The 17,768-nt window shown below is 51.4% G+C and overlaps 8 protein-coding genes and 1 non-coding gene across 9 annotated transcripts; 5 read left to right on the top strand and 4 right to left on the bottom strand.

Moving 5' to 3' along the window:
• Nucleotides 1-304: 304 nt before the first annotated feature.
• Nucleotides 305-921, bottom strand: POSPLADRAFT_1046324 (hypothetical protein; the record flags this gene model as incomplete). The annotated part of the gene is made up of 5 exons (XM_024479002.1): nt 305-434; nt 520-615; nt 676-761; nt 835-859; nt 911-921. The coding sequence occupies 5 exons, from the start codon at nt 919-921 to the stop codon at nt 305-307; spliced, it is 348 nt and encodes a 115-aa protein (XP_024339759.1).
• A 1,231-nt stretch (nt 922-2,152) lies between these two features.
• Nucleotides 2,153-3,593, top strand: POSPLADRAFT_1181033 (hypothetical protein). Its single transcript, XM_024488803.1, has 6 exons — nt 2,153-2,255; nt 2,304-2,363; nt 2,415-2,530; nt 2,587-2,846; nt 2,897-3,222; nt 3,275-3,593. Exons 1-6 carry the CDS (start codon nt 2,253-2,255, stop codon nt 3,530-3,532), a joined length of 1,023 nt encoding a protein of 340 aa, XP_024339758.1. The 5' UTR covers nt 2,153-2,252; the 3' UTR covers nt 3,533-3,593.
• An 892-nt stretch (nt 3,594-4,485) lies between these two features.
• POSPLADRAFT_1116620 (hypothetical protein) lies at nt 4,486-5,090 on the top strand (the record flags this gene model as incomplete). Its single annotated transcript, XM_024483472.1, has 2 exons — nt 4,486-4,703; nt 4,808-5,090. Coding segments are annotated over 2 exons (501 nt in total), but the record flags the coding sequence as incomplete, so codon positions are not given.
• Nucleotides 5,091-5,126: 36 nt separating this feature from the next.
• POSPLADRAFT_1109487 (hypothetical protein) lies at nt 5,127-5,684 on the top strand (the record flags this gene model as incomplete). Its single annotated transcript, XM_024483347.1, has 2 exons — nt 5,127-5,441; nt 5,493-5,684. Coding segments are annotated over 2 exons (507 nt in total), but the record flags the coding sequence as incomplete, so codon positions are not given.
• Nucleotides 5,685-6,611: 927 nt separating this feature from the next.
• POSPLADRAFT_1141403 (hypothetical protein) lies at nt 6,612-10,677 on the bottom strand (the record flags this gene model as incomplete). The annotated part of the gene is made up of 13 exons (XM_024485298.1): nt 6,612-6,667; nt 6,737-6,766; nt 6,813-6,882; nt 7,090-7,118; nt 7,149-7,912; nt 7,934-8,369; nt 8,685-8,709; nt 9,090-9,340; nt 9,530-9,569; nt 9,756-9,822; nt 9,848-9,972; nt 10,079-10,359; nt 10,647-10,677. The coding sequence occupies 13 exons, from the start codon at nt 10,675-10,677 to the stop codon at nt 6,612-6,614; spliced, it is 2,205 nt and encodes a 734-aa protein (XP_024339755.1).
• Nucleotides 10,678-11,476: 799 nt separating this feature from the next.
• POSPLADRAFT_1141649 (hypothetical protein) lies at nt 11,477-13,882 on the bottom strand (the record flags this gene model as incomplete). The annotated part of the gene is made up of 15 exons (XM_024485321.1): nt 11,477-11,655; nt 11,712-11,769; nt 11,825-11,852; nt 11,899-11,958; nt 12,009-12,109; nt 12,405-12,442; nt 12,483-12,517; nt 12,575-12,626; nt 12,808-12,821; nt 12,889-12,987; nt 13,047-13,060; nt 13,126-13,225; nt 13,262-13,339; nt 13,589-13,723; nt 13,860-13,882. The coding sequence occupies 15 exons, from the start codon at nt 13,880-13,882 to the stop codon at nt 11,477-11,479; spliced, it is 1,014 nt and encodes a 337-aa protein (XP_024339754.1).
• A 1,450-nt stretch (nt 13,883-15,332) lies between these two features.
• POSPLADRAFT_1046320 (hypothetical protein) lies at nt 15,333-16,692 on the top strand (the record flags this gene model as incomplete). The annotated part of the gene is made up of 4 exons (XM_024479001.1): nt 15,333-15,468; nt 15,644-15,919; nt 15,976-16,442; nt 16,495-16,692. The coding sequence occupies 4 exons, from the start codon at nt 15,333-15,335 to the stop codon at nt 16,690-16,692; spliced, it is 1,077 nt and encodes a 358-aa protein (XP_024339753.1).
• A 150-nt stretch (nt 16,693-16,842) lies between these two features.
• On the bottom strand, nt 16,843-16,913 carry POSPLADRAFT_t70. The gene has a single exon. It is a non-coding gene; the product is annotated as a tRNA-Gly (tRNA).
• Nucleotides 16,914-17,008: 95 nt separating this feature from the next.
• POSPLADRAFT_1169574 (hypothetical protein) lies at nt 17,009-17,747 on the top strand (the record flags this gene model as incomplete). Its single annotated transcript, XM_024488070.1, has 4 exons — nt 17,009-17,098; nt 17,168-17,270; nt 17,335-17,441; nt 17,502-17,747. The coding sequence occupies 4 exons, from the start codon at nt 17,009-17,011 to the stop codon at nt 17,667-17,669; spliced, it is 468 nt and encodes a 155-aa protein (XP_024339752.1). The 3' UTR covers nt 17,670-17,747.
• Between the last annotated feature and the right edge of the window lie 21 nt (nt 17,748-17,768).

The following is a 17,768-nucleotide window of genomic DNA, read 5'->3' as shown; positions in this document are numbered from 1 at the left end:
AATAATCCTCTGCCCGGTGCAGAGGTATCGTTGGTGCCCCATAAGGGTTTCTTCAGTCAGGGTCAGCCCTGCTTTTGCCACGCGTCAACCTGACACAATGTCGCTTGGCCTCAACGGAGCCATGTAGCGCGGTACAAAGTATCAAGTTGCATTCGTATTCACCTACTGCACAGACAAGATCGCGCCGAGGAAGGCGCATACGACATCACAAGGTTTAAAATAAATACTATAATCTATCCCCGCACCTCCCCCCGTCCTCAGTGCGCGAAGATCCGCGCTCACAGCTCTTCCACACGTTGACTCCTCACTTCTTTCCGGATTCTGACCCATGATGGCTGTGAGGAAGATGGAGGCTATGCACGGACTCCGAGGAGTGTGAGCGCGCGTCAGCGCCTGGGCCGTGCGACGACAGGTTGTACGCCTTCACAAACCCTCTGCATGCCGTTGGGGTGTTTCGGGGATGTGGGGCATTGCACCGGTGAGAACGTACTCAGCCTTCAAACGAAGAAGAGGACGCACCGCTGCGTGGCATCCAGGTAATCGCTGCGGTCCCACCGCTTATTCGTCTTGACCGAGACGCCCTCCCGCGAGACATTCACGCCCTTGTGTTTGAGTCTGCGCGCGCACAGCACGTGAAGCGCACGACACGCGTGAGCGGGACGTAGAGGGACTCACGATTCTTTTGCCCTCTCGGCCGCCCGCGAGGTCGCCCTGCCCACATATAGCAGCCCTGCCACGATAGAGGCAGCTACTGATAGTGTCTATGAAAATGAAATTGTCGTCGCAACGTGTTAGATCAAGCCGAGACCAGACTCCGGTACTTGTGATACGCACGATAAACAACGAGGCAAAGTCAATCCTGCAGCATCCCTCAGTGACTTACAGACCGAACATCAGCGGAGCGCCTCACCAGTTCGCCATGGTATGATGGTGTGAGGATGAGCAGATAGCTGGAGGCTGCAGAGATAGAGAGCGAGAGACCCCCCAATTTAACACCCGCAAGTTATAGTTCAATGGAAGGCGGTCACGAATGGAAGCCGCAAGCGCCGTGGATGTCGGTGCTTTTCGTCTCCGTTACGTCCGTTCCGGTAATGAGAGGTATTTGTAAGGGAAAGCGAAGACTAGCAGTGAATGGAAGTGCAGAAACAGCCAGCGGTCTGCAATATATACGCAGTAGAATAGGAGAGGATGAGGGATTGGGGCGGTGCCACTGACTGATGACCGCATTTGGCGCACCGCAGCGCCCGAGCGCTCGGCCCATCGACTATGTTCCTGCTTCAAAAATATACATCCCGCTTACTGAACGTGCCGTCTGCAAGTGACGTCTTGTGCACTCGCTAGGACAGACTTGTGTCCGCAACATCATTGTAGTCACATTGCGGCATTCAGGCCTGCACCTACGACATTGCCGACCTCTGCCGCTCCGCTTCTTGTAAGTAAATCGCGATGGACATATCATTCTTACCGTCTGAGATGTCCGTGCAACGCATGGGCCGCAAACGCACCTCGACGAATATGTACCGCTTCTGTACAAGATGCCTCAGCCACAAGGATTGATGGCAAGTTCGCGCTTTAACATTCTAAGCGTGATGCGCGTATGGGCGGACTTCGAGCGGATACACCAGCGAACACATTGCCGGACTCCGGCATAGGCCTTGATTTCAGAGTCCGCCTGTCTACGAACAGGCTTTCCGACACACGCTTATTTGTAAATGCGCACTTCCCAGTCCGAGCCACATATGAATGAATTTTCGACATGGGCCTGCGAACGATTCGGGGTCTGAAATCTCACCTTAAGCCGGTGGAGTAGTTCACGACATGCCACGGAAGGTACTTACAGTATCAGAGTGATTAATTGCGAGCGAAGCGAGCATATCGACATGGGGGGTGAGCCGTCGCTTTCGCCGGGGACAAACAAAGCCAAAGAGTCCGCTACAAGCGCCTGAGCACTTTTCGCACTCGCAGCATTAAGTGTGCTGTAAGTCGTTCAATAGGGCACCAATTCTCATCATTTTAGTCTCGAATGGATCGCATTTACTTACTCTATGTTTCTGTGACTAAAATTTGGTACGTTGTGATGGTTCCATGGCAATATCTGGGTAGCGAGGACAACCAACTGCATGTCACGTGCACCACCCAAGCGCCTAGCAGTCGTGCAGCAACTTGATGAACCGTGACCACCACGTCGGCCTGCACAGGTCTAAAGTCGACTTTCTCTTCGTTACGCTCGATAACCCGCGCTCTCGGACAAAATGGTACCCCCGCTCACGGCGTCGTGTGTTTGCGAGGCTCATAGATCCTAGCCGTCCACAGCGAATGCGGCGGACCCCATCCCAATAGAGACGTCCCATGAGGACATGATCGTACGTGCACCCGCGCGCACTGAGAACGCGTCGCTCACCCCGCCCTGACAGCACGACGCGCAAATGGACTACTACGGCAAGCGCATCGCCACATGCTCGTCGGACCGCACAGTGAGGGTGTTCGACGTGGTCGACGGGGAGACACCAAAGGGACAGACACTCAGAGGGTGCGTGCGCTCCTTCTCCCAGACGTCGTAGCGGGAGCGAATGAACACCCCACCAGACACACCGGGCCCGTGTGGCAGGTCGCCTGGGCACACCCCAAGTTTGGCCACATCCTCGCGTCGTGCTCGTACGACGGCAAGGTCATCATCTGGAAGGAGCAGCCTGCGCAGGGCCCGTCCCCGGGTGGCTGGGCGAAGATCAAGGAGCACACCCTGCACAAGGCGTCCGTCAACTCCGTTTCATGGGCCCCCCATGAGCTGGGCGCGATCCTCGCGTGCGCGTCCTCCGACGGGACCATTTCCGTCCTCACGTTCAAGAGTACGCCCTCGTCGCTGAACCCTCTACGCTTTTCTGACTATATGACTCAGACGACGGCCAGTGGGGCGCCGACGTGTTCGACGGACACGCCATCGGCTGCAACGCGGTCTCCTGGGCGCCCGCTGTGCAGCCCGGGTCTCTGATCGCGCCGCAGCCGACCGCGTCGCTCCCCGGCCAGCCGTCTGCGGGGCTGCAGAGCGTGAAGCGCTTCGCGAGCGCGGGCTGCGACAACCTCGTGAAGATCTGGGGCTTCCGCGACGACACGCAGGCGTGGATCGAGGAGGAGGTGCTCGAGGGGCACACAGATTGGGTGCGCGACGTCGCGTGGGCGCCGAATATTGGGCTGCCCCGGAGCTATATTGCGACAGCGTCCCAGGTGCGCCGGCTTGCGTCTGCAGAGGCGCGCTGCTGATGGTGTCGGGTGGCAGGACAAGACGGTGCTGATCTGGACGAAGGACACGCCGACGTCGCCGTGGGTCAAGACGGCGCTCGACGCGTCGTCGGTGTCGGTCTCGCCGACGTCGGGGGCCCCTGCCACAGCGGGGAAGTTCCCAGACGTTGTGTGGCGCGTGTCATGGAGCCTGGCAGGGAACATCCTCGCGGTGAGCTGTGGCGACGGGAAGGTGACTTTGTGGAAGGAGAACCTGAAGGGTGTGTGGGAGTGTGTGAGCGACATGACGAGCTAGGTGCTTTCTCTCCTGTAGTCTACTTCTTTGGCCGGACTATATGCATTCATTTCATGTTTTTCGTGGATCCCTCCGGATCGAGAATTGTCCGTTGCGACGTTGGGAGCGCATCTTACAATATGCACCCGCTGCACGGGGAGTGGCTCGCGAAGCAATTCTATGACCAAGGCAGCATAACTGCAACTTTATTGGACTCCGAGTTTATCCTTGTCAGATACCGAAACACTTCGCTTCATTTGCAATGCCTAATTTTTAAGTTAATTTGCATGCCACAGAGGATACTGCTCAAGACACTTGCTGCTAGTGTAGGGCAAATAATTCATTGGCATGAAAACATCACATGCCCACACGTGACAATTACTCTAGTTTTTTCGCCCATCCCTTCAAAGATAGGAGGTAGCATTGGCGCTAATGTATGTCACGTGTAGTCACATGACTGTCAGGAATTATGTCTCACGCGCTGATTTGACGCCATTCGGACCGGGCGAGCGGAGCCGCCTATATCAACCAAGTATGGTTATTTACCCCTCAGGAGCACACACATCACCAGGCTCCTTCCCACCATCTTCGTTCGGGTAAGGGGGACTTCATATGAGGGGCAGGTACTCATCCTAAGTCCTAAAGATCATATGATATGATACATTATGTCATAAATACATCTCATGTGCTTTTCATCAATAAGTCACATGTTTTTAAACCCAGCAATCATCCCTCAAACCCTGTCTACGACGGCTGGCACAAAACATTGGTAAACAATTGGTGCCGGCCATCAATTCCCCCATTTAGCAGGGAGCTTCACCGGGGAAATGTTTTCAGACAGTAATGTTATTACAATTAAATGAATATCTATGAGCATCATTGAGTGCGGGCTCACAACATAGCAACATAGCCTGACCACCTCTTTCATGCCTTACGAGAAGCCTACGCTACCGTCTCTAGACCAGATCCATTAAAAAACATATGTAAAGTTAGGCCGTGACCCCTGCAAATGGCAAGCCAAAGTTGTGCACGCAATTTTGAAGGAAGAGAAAGATGTTGTCTGTGTGGCTCCAACTGGGCCCGGAAAGACACTCACATTTTGGATGCCACTGCTATTTCATCAAGATGGCATTCAAATTGTTGTGACACCACTCAACATTCTTGGGAACCAGAATAAGATGGAACTTGAATTGTTAGGAATCAAAGCAGTGACCGTCAGTGCCAAGACAGCTACACCAAAGTTATACAGGGTGGATACATTGTGTGGCTCAATGGCAGCGCAACTCACCAACAAAGGTCTCAGGATATTAAAGATGGTGTCTATCATGCAATCATTGTCAACCCGGAAGAGCTCATGAAGGACAACAGTGCCTTCGAACAGCTATGGAAGAACATCAATTTCACGTCCCGCATCATCAGTATCGTCTGGGATGAAGCGCACTGTATCAGCATCTGGAGCAGTTTTCGCACCAACTACAGGGAAGCTCACCGTCTGCGATATCTCATACCACATGTTTGTTTTGTCCTTGCCACAGTGACACTCCCCAATGAGATTCAAGACAATGTTATGAGAATCTTGCAGATCAAACCAAAAAACTGCACAATCATCCGATGTTCAAATGTCCGACCAAATGTGCACTTACAAGTGAGGAAGATCGAGCATTTGCTCACAAGCTTCAAGGACCTCGAGTTCCTTGTGCCAGTAGGAATGAAGGTGGGAGACAAGTTGAAGAAGCTCATGGTGTTCTTTGACAGCATCAAGGAGTCAATCAAAGCTGCAGAAATGCTGAGAGCAAGGCTCCTGCCCAAGGAACGTACCAAGATCCGGTGGTTCAATGCACGCATGTCACCCGAGTTCCGTGAAGACGGGACACAGCATTTCAAAGACGGTGATGTGTATGGTCTCTGTGTGACTGATTCATTTGGCATGGTTAGTAATTACTATATTGCAATGCAGACAGCCCGCTTACCTGACGTGCAGGGAGTTGATGTGACAGACATCGAGATCATTGTGCAGTGGCAAATGTCCTGTGACATGAACACACTGTGGCAGCGATTTGGGCGAGCTGCATGGGATCAGTCACTTACTGCTATAGCTATCCTCCTTGTGGAGGCGAAGTACTTTGATGAAGCAAAGCAAAAAGCAAAAATCTGCTCAGAGAAGAAACACAAAGTCTCCCTAAAGTGTAAGGCTACATGTGTACCAAATACTGAGCCAAACAAGTGCACATGTTTAGTGAACAGCCGGGTAGCGAACCACAGCATCACACAGGCACACAGCTCAGTTGTAGCTGATATTGAAAGTACAGCAGTAGTTGTTGTCGATGGGAGAAACCTTAGGGAAGAGTGGCACTTGGGGAAGAGCAACAAAGTACAAGGTACAGGAAGGAAGCGGAAGGACGACGAGCGTGCTAAGGAACTCATGCCCGAGCTGGATGCCCTGGTGAATGCTGGGACATGACCATATAAGTGCTATAGGGTTCCTGTCAATGCATACTATGTGAACAACGAGGCAGGTAAGTGACCTTCAGTGTCAGCAGGAAGTGCATGTGCTTATGTTTATATAATGGTGCTTCCTAGACTCCCACCATGAAGCTTGTCACCCAGATGGGTGCCCCCGCTGCTCGCCCCGTACCTCCATAGTGTGCTGCACCCTCTGCTCCCCTGATGCTTTCGAGACAGAGCTGGACTCTGCGACCAATGTCCCCACTGTACAGCCGTCGCTTACATGGGCATCAAATCTCAGACACCACATAAAGACCATGATGTCTGACGCTGCACATGATCTAAAGGCTGCGCTCAACCATTGGCGGCGCAATCATGCCCAGAGCAAGTGTGGCGCTGCTGCTCATTGAGACATGGGATCGAGTATCATCCTACCTCATGCAGTCCTGGATCATCTTGTCGATTGTGCACATGCGAGGAAAATAACATGTGTGGATGACATCTGACGTGAAATAAAATGGAATAGGATCAACAAGTATGGTGGTGACATTCTCGCAATCATTTTACAGTAGGTCTGATATACTTTATAATTATACAAACAACTGATGCTCCCACTCAGACACTTCCCTGTGCCTGCAGCAGTCACGTCCACCACTCAACAGCATCCTTTGAATGAGGATGGAAGCGGCAGACCCAGTAGTGTAGGAACTGCTGGACGTGTCATCAAACAATATACATGTAGTGTCTGCAAGCAAATTGGTCATACAAGTGAGCGCTCACCTTCCACGGTTCTTGACAGCTCCGGGCTGACTGAATCAACACAGAACGAAGCAGTATGTGTCCTGCCAAGGCACACCAAGCACAACAGGAGAATATCCCTGTTCCTTTGATGCAGGTAGTGTCCTCGTTGTCTGGTGCACACTTGCCTGTCCCGCAGAGTGATCCATTCACAGACATGTGTATCCAGTATGATTCACTCTCATATTTGACTGACTCTCACATTTGCTTTCAGCCTCATGGTACTACACTTTCCTTGCTACAACCGGTGCTACCGTCTCAATTTTATGGTACACACCCACAGTAGAGGATCATGCTTATAATTCATCCTTGATGCTTATCTCATTTGCACCTACCTCATCATCTACAATCTTGTCCCCATCTTCTGCATCAGCGTTATCATCCTCTCACTCACCAGCCACTGTTCCGCCTTTGTGGTTTGACACCCATAACACTGTAAGCCCTTTGTCAATCATATCTTCAATGATATATTCTGATTTGCAACCAGTGTGATGTTCGTGTGGACCGTGCTCTTGCATGTGTGCTGCAAGGGTGGCAAATGTTTTTGTTAGATGCTTCTTTCCATGAGCTGTACTGAGCCCATTTAGATGATAGTGGTGTTCTGCATTGCGTGTACAGTTCCAGTGGACAAGAATGTTGGGAGATTCTGTTAGGATGTGCGCTTTTGTGTAATTGGAACCATCGCCACCATACATATCCTTCGTAAACAGGTTATGGAGCTCCACCACCCAATCAACAGCACGGAACATCATCAGTTGGCCCTTGAGATTGATCATCATGTGGTGGTGTATCACATCACGGAGACATTGTGGATATACAAAGTGAAGGTTGGTCATGAACTTGAACATTTGATTCACATATTTATGTTTACTGGTTGCTTTGAACAGTGCAATCCAGGCCGGAAATAGTGTTTCTACACAGCCAATGTCCCCGGAATTCATGGTGTACGCGAGCTCCTCATAAAGCAACAGGTATTGATGTAGGAGCCTGGTGTTTTCGAGCTGAACATCTCGAACATTGCTTGTGCGCTGACATGCATCATATAGACTATCGCTGTTCGAAACATACTCAGATGCGAGCATGTCTGCCATCTCGTGCAGGACTTCCAAGGTAGGTTTGGTGTCCACAAAGTCCTTTAATGACTTGATCTTCTTATCCCTTTTAGCAGCTTCAACTCACCAAGCATCAAGATGTAAGCCAATCCCTGCATGGCCTATCACTTCATGCATGACACGGAACTTAGGACTTGATCCTATCTTCAAGGTCTCCTTTGGTTGGAGAACTCCTACATATGCCATGAGACTGGTTGTGTTGAGCCGCGAGTTCATAGGGCTGAGGAAGATGCACCATATTGCATCTGCTGTGGCCATCTTCAAATGGAAGAGACCCATCACAAAGACAACATATTGGTAACATTGCCATGGCGTCTCCTCAATACTCTGTGATTTGAGAATTGATTGGACCCTCTCGCAAGTACTCAAGTCCCCGTGCATCAGGACAACATAGTTGGATACGTCGACAAGGTGTGGATCATGATTCCATAGTTTCTCCTCTCCCAGATCCCCGATACCTTTTTGTGCAAGAAGGTTTGTGATTGCCTCCATGTTTCCATCGACTCATGACTGATTAATATCCATTGCATGTACAGGAAGAACCTCCACTTTGGTTGGTTCAATTGGTGTTATGGGCTCGGATGCGCCAAGGACAGGAAAAAATTGGCGAAAATACTCTGGGCCGTGGTGCATAAGTGTCACAAGTTGACACAGCGCCTAGCCATCTTTTTGATTTTTTCCCTTTCGCGGGCTCGAACCCGTGACCTCTGTACTATATGCCTGAAACGGACATTTCCTTATCTACTGTATGATCAGATTAGATGGGCGGCAGTGCGCAGCACAGCTCGGGCCCTGCTGACACAGCCGCTCTGACTCACCGGCCCCCGGGGCTGTGTCAGCATGCTGTGCACGGACCAGCTGTGCACGGACCAATGTGCACAGCCTGCCCTTATCTTCCCCTATATATAAGCCGGCCTCTGCTGCCCTAGGGACCTCAGTTTCGACCTCTTGTCCCTAGGTCAGTAAGCATCCCTTTGTATTCCTTTCTTACTTAACTAATATATTATCTTGTCCCTAGCCTTAGGTTTGAGCATTGCTCACCATCGCTTCGGTGAGACCCAGTCAAACGCCCCCAGTGTCCTTGTTTGGTTTTCCTCTGTCGCTTGACCTCAAGTCGCGACAATGAGGTTGTGCAAGAACTGCCATGAGTTATATTGCTCTCGACATGACAAGCCTGATGGGTGTTCATCGGGATGTATATTCATCAAGTCTTCGATGGTGACTTGTGCGTGGTTGCATATGGAATTGTTGGGGTTCAGCGCTGACTTCTCCCACAGCTCCTTTGAGCATCTCAGATCCTCCTTGGTGAAGCCATGACCAAGGCGGAATATGAGCCCTGATGTCAGGTGTAGTAGTGTCTCCATAGAGTGTTTGACAGTGGGTGTAACCGTGTTTAGTTTCAGGTCGAAGTTGTCCCACACAAACATGGCCATGAGGGACTGTCCAAGCTCCCGAATACGTGTAGCACTTTCAGCTGACAATTGTCATGAGTTGACACAGTGTCTAGCCATTTTGTAATTTTTTCCTTTCCATGGGCTTGAACCTGCGACCTCTGTACTATACGCTCAAACAAACAAGTCCTTATCTACTGTACAATTAGATTAGATGGGACAGCAGTATGTGGCACAGCTCAGACTCCACTGACACAGCCGCGCTGACTCACCGGCCCCCAGGGCTGCATCAGCAGGCTGTGCATGGACCAGCTGTGCACGGACCAGTGCGCACAGCCTCCCCTAAACTTCCCCTGTATATAAGCCTGCCTCTGCTGCCCTAGGGACCTCAGTTTCGACCTCTTGTCCCTAGGTCAGTAAGCTCCTTTGTATCCTTTACTTACCTTCACTAACTAATACATTTACTTGTCCCTAGCCTTAGGTTTGAGCATTGCTCACCATCACTTCAGTGAGATCCAGTTGAACGCCCCCAGCCTTTTGGTTTGTTCTCTCCTTGTCGCTTGACCTCAAGTCGCAACAACAACACTCACATTGCCTGATTAATTGTGCTGGGTGAAATTGAGAAGCCGGTATGTGCGAGCACTTTGATGACTTTGTCAGGTGTGTTGCACGCATGGAGCAAGAGCCCGTTGACAGCAGGTAATGCATTACATTGCTGGCTCAATGAATGCATCATAATCAACATGATTGAAACTGTTTTCCATTGAAGCAAGGAGCAATTCATATCAGTTCCCTTGTACAGATGGTGTCAATCCACTTACAGTCTGTTTCAAAGCAAGACATTGAGTGTGTACAATGTCTGCATGTCGAGAAGACATCTGGCTTTCACCTTCAAGCACAGCCCAATATTCCACTTCTTCTGCATCCATCTGAACGAGTTCAGACTCAGACTTGTTCTCCTCTCCTGTCAGTAGGTAGCCAATAAGATCCCAGAGCTCAGGCGTCACATTGCGCATGTCCACAGCCATATCATCCATGTGAAAGTCCTCAATTTGACTGGCATTCATGTGAATCGCTCCGAAATGCCAGCCATGCTTGGGGTCTGTGAGAGCACGGGCAGCATGATAGTAGTGTTGTTTCATCACGCAGTGGGTGGACTACAGCATAGTAGTCGAATGTCTCGAATGCTTAAGAGATGCATTGAGAATGTCATTGAAATTTACAGCGAGTCTGTCTAGACATGGATGAGCACTAAACTCTCGGAGACTCAAGAGTGATAGCAGAAAGTCAGATATCGAGACTTGTGAAGTGGCGAAGAAGTTGAGAACGATGCAGACTTCACCAAAGACAAGCATAGCGGATGGGTAGTTACTTCGCGCTACTACTTACACAATGCGTTGCCGCCACTTGGTCGCAACATGTTTGGTCGACCACACGACGCGCGCAGACACTCGCACGTATTATGTAACATATCTCATTATATGGACAAGCGCCCACCCCCCTAAACGAGGAGACTCATCGGCGGCGCCGATTGTTTACCAATGTTTTGTGCCAGCCGTCATAGAGAGGGTTGGGGGATGATTGCTGGGTTTCAAAACATGTGACTTATTGATAGAAAACACGTGATATATTGATCCAATCTACAATATGATCTACACTAGGATATAGCATGAATACCGCCCTCAGATGAAGTCCCCCTACCCGAACGAAGACGGTGGGAAGGAGCCTGACACATCACACACAAGGCTGAATATATGTCAGTTGGTCATGTGATGAGCTGCACCGAACCGAACCAGAAACGCAGAGGGACCACCCGACCACCTACTCCAGGCTAAGAATTTGTATTACAACAGCGTAGTCACATCGGAGACAAGGGAAGCGCTGGTACATAGTAAGTATACGAGGATATCGTACAGTTGAGGTGCGGTGATACAAGTGCAGTTGTGTGCATGTGGGGTATCAGTGAGCAGCAAAAAACAGCACGATGTAGCCGGGGTGTAGAGCAAGGAACGTAATGCGAGAGGAGATTTCCAACAGAAGAAGTTGTGGTCGCCTTTGACGTCGAGGAGCAACGAGGCGGCTATCAACAGCGGCGACGCGTGCGTGCATATCACACCATGCGCTCGGACACAACAACAGAGCCACGCGGAAGACCAGACGCCAGGATCACCGGTTCGATGATGGTCGAGAACTGTTCATGTGTGGCACACCGCAGGTAATCAGTGGAAGCGGAAGCGGAATGGAACCCCAGTACAGCTTGCCTGAGGTGCCGTAGAACCGAAATGACTCTCCCCCGTCGTCGTCGCTTCAGAGACATCAAATTTTCCAAGCGGACGATGGCCGGCCTCGAGGATGGTCGTCCGCGCGTTGAGGTTCGCCAGCAGACAGTTGACATAAACTGAAACAGCCGTTACTTCACCAAGTCCGACATCAAGGAGTGATTCTGGGACATACGTTTGCTCAGGACAAAGTAGAACACAAAATAGACAAACATGTTGGGAAGGACCGTGTACTGCAAATATTTCTCGTCAGGCTGCTACAAACCACGTTGATGGGAGCCGACGCACAGTGATGAGGCATACGATTGCACAAAGACTGGGCGGATGAGATTGATTGCGAGCGGGGTGGCGGAGCGACACACCTTGTCAACATGCCAGTGTTGATGCTGTAGACCATGAGCACGGAGATGATAGAGTCCGTGCTAATGGCCAAATGAGTTCGAGAAGCGCCATGAACGAGGCGTGGGCGTACCTCCTGATGCCAGTGCGGAAGCGGCGCAGCACGAGACATTGCGACACCGTAATGATACCGTCCACAACTACCTCGAGACCAAAACCGACGTACAAGCTCCACTGTTATGCACCGGGTCAGTGAGCGGCTGCCCACATGTCAGCGAGAAATTGATGCATCTTACAGAGAAACGGCGAATGTCATAGTACGAGTTTATCTGCATCCTGAGGGCATCCTTCGATGGCAAGTTGGGGCTGATGATATGAAAGCTTACCCTCTGACAGCGAAGTCTTTGAGCCGGGCAAATTTTTAGCTGCGCCTGTGCTCATTTAATCGTAGCTTTGGCTTACAGAAACCGTCGCCTACGCATGTAGAACAGTAAACGCTCGAGGACTGCGGCGGATCTAGGAAGCTTACTCGCCTGTGATCCACAAGGACAATGCGCCCTGTCCGAGCTATAAATACGTTGCTGTGAAGCACCATGATCACACGTACAATGATCAAGGGCAAGATGATGCCCCTTCCACTCCCTGAACAGCAATGAATGTCCGTCAAGCGCTGGCGTCCAGAACATCAGGCTCACTCACATTTCCATAGCCGGTGGCTGAAGATTCTGAGAAATGACACAGGCGTTAGTAGCTGCCGGACAAAATGAAGACTACCCAGCTGACCCTCGCACAATGATGTTGCTTATATTCTGGAACGAGAGTCAACTCCCCGTGTTTGTAGGACATGGGACAATACATACCGATACAATGATCATTACCTAGAAAAGGGTACCAAACAGTCGAGTCATATCTTCTATTATAGACAACGGTACATACCATGACACTCCTGTAGACAGATAGCATGCCTGAGTATGACGCGCATCTACTAAGCAGGGGTCAACTTCTGTGCTCACCAGATCGGCTTCACAATGTCGAACGGATCCGCGAAATTCAAAACCATGTAGTAGTACGCCGCATACTCGATCAACGCCATATGCAGGCTGTCCAAGCACCTGGCACAGGACAGCGGGTCAATGCGATCGACATCGTCTACGGGAAGACTGTCACTCACCACAACCCGCATACCTAATGCTCGATCGAATGTATTAGATCTGCGGAGCGCGTCAACCTGTCACGGATAAACGACTCACTAGCCATCGTATGAGGGGCGGGTCTCTCGGGTGCTGCTTGTAATAGAAAAATGCCTGCAGACTGGTAATGCCGTACAACCTGCCAACTACTAGCTCGTTCCTGGCCATTTATTTACTTACGAGACATGTCACTCACACTGCGGTGGCAAACTGGCCTAGAAACATTGCCCCCAGGGTGCTGTTGAACTGCGTCTTCACATCGTTGTCCATAGACCTGCGCAGTCAGCGTCGGCCGCAGACTGCTCTGTCGTTGGCAAGCCGGGGGAAGTTGCGAAGGCACCCTGGGTGCGGCGTTAAGCACGTTTTATCGGGGGAGATGCCGCGCATTGGACGCGGTCACACTCGATCAATATCGTATTTATTGATCTAAACCCATTTTGTCTTCTATATAGCGCACGCGATATCAATTGCCGCCAGATCATGAGCGCCAAACAGTCGGCACGACTCGTAGGCATCAACTCACTTTGACGTACGAAACCACATTCGTTCCCGCTCGCACACCGTGGTGAGACCAATTTGCACGAAGACAGTCGCGATGTGGTCGAGGACACAGCTGCGGCCGGTGGAGGCTTTTGTTATGGCTAGTTGCGGCCTCGATCTGACAAACGTTTCAGGCACGGTTACGCGCTCGGCTGTCCAGTAAGCAGACAACTGTCAAGGTCGGCATCTGATCACCTCGAATCTTGCTCCCAAAATGTGTCCGGTCTGCGCAGTGAAGCCTGCACAGTACTCACACCTCAGGGATGCACTGAGGCATTAAGCGTGCCGCCTACCTCCAAATAGACAAATGAAGCATCATACGTAAAATAGACACATGCAACAGTATACTCGGGGACAGCACGGCATCGAGCAGAACAATCTCACAATTGTGGTTTTTTTGCTGCCATCAGGCCCTCACGTTCGCAGACTTGACATGATCGGCAAAGGTGGTCGATCATCCGAACAGAGCGGGTCTCATTGAGTCGATGAGACCGCTCGTAACACTGTGGACCTGCAAAGAGAACGATATTTCCAAATATCTTGTATTGTAGACACTACGGGAAGAGCTGTTGAGATTACCATAGCCGCCGCCACCGGGTCGGGGTGGAGGTGTCTTGCAGGGAAGTCGAGGCTTGGGTCATGAAAGTTGACTCGCCGTAGATTGTGCAATGCAATCCAGTTCGAGGTAGGCTGTTTGGGCCTGGCCGCCGTGGAGCCGCAAGCAAACTAGATCTCGCTGTCATTTGCCGGGCGGTTGGGTTGGACTTGATGCTGAACTGCATGTTGGCATCTAGACCGCAGCGCGGGCGCGGATGCAGAGTGATTTTTCCAAGGGTTTTGGCGTAACCAGATTGTTTACGAATGCCTGTATGACCCCCGCAAAGTCGTGGGCGCCTATGTCAGATTGAGAATAATCCGGTAAAGTTATTCCCGTCATGCCAGCGGGCGAATTTGACTGATCATTTGTGGCCACACAGATATCACATTGTACCCTGTGCATCATCAGATTAGAAGACGCATAGGAACGACCTGAGAGGTGTGGAGAGAAGCGTACCTATTTACAAACAGCTCCAGGTACGTCTGACGGTCGTATTGTGATCACTGTTATATGAAGCCGTAGTCTTGGGTTACCACAGAAGCTCTCGCGATGATACTTCATACAGCTACCCCTTGCCCATCTTAAACCTAACTTTAGCATGATCACAACAGTTCCTGATCGCACTGCCTAAGAGACGCCAGAAAACAGGGGCTATTGCCTATTTAAGGCGAGGCAGAGTATAAATAAATCTGCACTCTATTGAGAGGAGGATGCAGGGCGACCAGTAGGACAATTATATCACTCACCGCCGCGATATGATAGAACAAGGGTCTCCCTGAAGCCACAGGGTGTCCACAAATTCATCACCCCTGTGGCTGAGACGGTGGCGCAACAGGTATAATCTGGATATCACCCTCATATTTGACTATATACAGCGCCCCATTTCGCGGCACTTGGCCATCTGAACCCAGTAGCGCTTAGTATTAGCAATGTGGTACCGATATTGCTCGTAGTGGATAGCGTTGAACACGAACTCCTGGGAGAAAGGCGCCCGTTTGCGATCAGTCACGTGGGCAGACGCGAAACTAACGCCACCGCGGGCACGATTTTGAGCGCGAGCGCAAGTCAGGATGCTCGCCTTTGCAAGTATCCGCGCAGCGCCGGTAAAGGCGAATCTTATCTTGCCGCCATGTCTCTCACATACTCCGCGGAGCGGCAGGTCGCTATCGCGGCGGTCAGGCGGGCGTGCGTCCTCACCGACTCCGTCTTCAACAAACTCGTACGAAACGAGACCCTGACCAAGGACGACAAGAGCCCAGTGACTGGTAAGTCACCATTAGGTCTATGTGCAACGTACATTTTGGAAAGTTGGTCGTACAGTGGTGACTCGCACAGTAGGAATTATAATTCTAGCACATTTTCGGGAGACCGCCGGTCGACCCTTTCATTTTGTTGCACGAAATAATAAATGCACAGGCGATTGACCTTTCCGTCTCGTAGTGGGCGACTTCTCGGCACAAGCAGTGATCAACACAATTCTCGGGCGCACTTTCCCGCAGGACCCAATTGTCGGCGAAGAAGATTCCGCTGACCTGCGCACAGAATCTGGCGCATCTTTGCGTGCTCGCGTCGTCGAGCTCGCAAATGAGGCTCTCAGGGCCGACCTTCGGACAGGCGAGAAGGAGGAGTGGGGGCTCGGCCCCAAATACACATACTCAGCAGAGGACCTCATGGAGACCATTGACCGAGGGAACTACGCTGGTGCTCGCAGTGGACGTACGTCATGAAATCCATCATTAACTCAATGAGAAGAGCTGATTTTTGGTCGATAGGCATGTGGACGCTCGACCCCATAGACGGCACCAAGGGCTTCTTGCGCGGCGAGCAGTACGCGGTTTGCCTCGCACTTATCGTCGACGCCCGCGTCGAGCTCGGAGTCATCGGCTGCCCTAACCTGCCTGCCGACGCGGCAGACCCAACCGGCGCACGCGGCAGCCTCTTCGTTGCCGTGCGCGGGCAGGGCGCGTACCAGCTGCCGCTGGCCGATCCGTTGGCCGAGAGCGTACTGCAAAATCGGCTGGTGATCCCGGCGTTCGCGCAGGACGAGCTCAACCTGCTCGAGAGTGTGGAGAAGGCGCATGCGAAGCTGTCATTCAACGAGCGCGTCGCGCGGCTGCTGGGCATCACACGCGCGCCGACGCGCATGGACAGCCAGGCGAAGTACTGTGCGCTGGCGCGAGGGGACGGGGGCGTGTATCTCCGGATGCCGACGGGGGTGGGATACAAAGAGAAGATCTGGGTGAGGACGCTTTGCGAGACTTGAATAATGCAACAGCTGATCTCTTTGGTAGGACCATGCACCCGGCTCCGTGCTCGTGGAAGAGGCAGGAGGTATTGTTACCGATTCCAGAGGCGAGCCCCTGGACTTTGGGCTGGGCAGGACACTTGGAGAGAACTATGGGGTAGTGGCGGCTGGAAAAGCTGCTCACGGGAAGGTTTTAGAGGCAATACGTCTTGCTAAGCAAGAGGAGGATGAACATAAGCTGTGATTGTCTTGTAATAACATTGTACTTGAATCTGAGAAGCTACGTGGATCATTCAGACAAATTTGGCCTCTAGAGAAAAACCGTGTTTATTGCCTGTACTCGCAAGGCAAGATGCGAGATACGACGTGTGGGCCCGCGAAAAAGGATATTACGTGCGTATGCCGGGAATCGAACCCGAGGCAGGGCCATGGGAAGACCCTATGTTACCATTACACCACATACGCATAGCCCGATACGACCCCTTTCTTTGATGGGCGCGCACAATATTGATCTCCATTCCAAAAACATCCTGCGGCAAGCCTCTGGTGTACCACTTACCATGGCCTCAACGTCCTCGCAGCCGCAGCAGATTAATGTGACGGATTTAGACCTCCCGCAACTTGCAGATGTGCGGCGGCAGCTCGAAGAGGTGCGCTTTTTTCTATCCTCGACGCAATACGTTTGCTGTTGAAGGATCTACGGTATTGACACTGAGTAGGAATTGAGCCACCTTTCGAACTCGTTCGCTCAACTGCGTCAAGCTCAGGCGAAGTTCCGCGCATGCATTGACAACGTCGGCCAGGTGAAGCCGGAGAATAAGGGTGCGTTGGCTCCATCGAGTTCTCCAATCGATTGTTGTTCTCACAACACGGATCGACATCACAGACAAGACGATCTTGGTCCCGCTCACAAACTCATTATATGTCCCGGGGAAGCTGAGTGACCATGAGAACGTGATTGTCGACGTTGGGACCGGTTACTACGTGAAAAAGGTGCGTGATTCATAGCTATAGAGCCAGTTCTGCCTCTGACAATCGTGACACACGGAACAGTCCCGCGCGCAGGCCGCCAAGCACTATGAGTCTAAGGTGGAATATATCCGGACGAATTTGGAGGCGTTGCAGGAGACAATACAGAAGAAGCAGGACAACATGAATTACTTGGTTAATGTAATGCAAATGAAACTGCAAGAGCAAGCCGGCAAGACTGCAAAGGCGTAGTAGTCCGACTGCCAGGAATACCTGTACTTTTAGGTGTACTCGCGGTCGAATCCGCACATCAGCTGATATCATCGCACCATCCGCTGAAGGAGGAAAGAT

This window comes from Postia placenta (genome assembly GCF_002117355.1).
Source record: "Postia placenta MAD-698-R-SB12 unplaced genomic scaffold POSPLAscaffold_6, whole genome shotgun sequence".
NCBI classification, from domain to species: Eukaryota; Fungi; Basidiomycota; class Agaricomycetes; order Polyporales; family Adustoporiaceae; genus Rhodonia; species Rhodonia placenta.
This window is presented reverse-complemented; position numbering and strand designations above follow the sequence as displayed.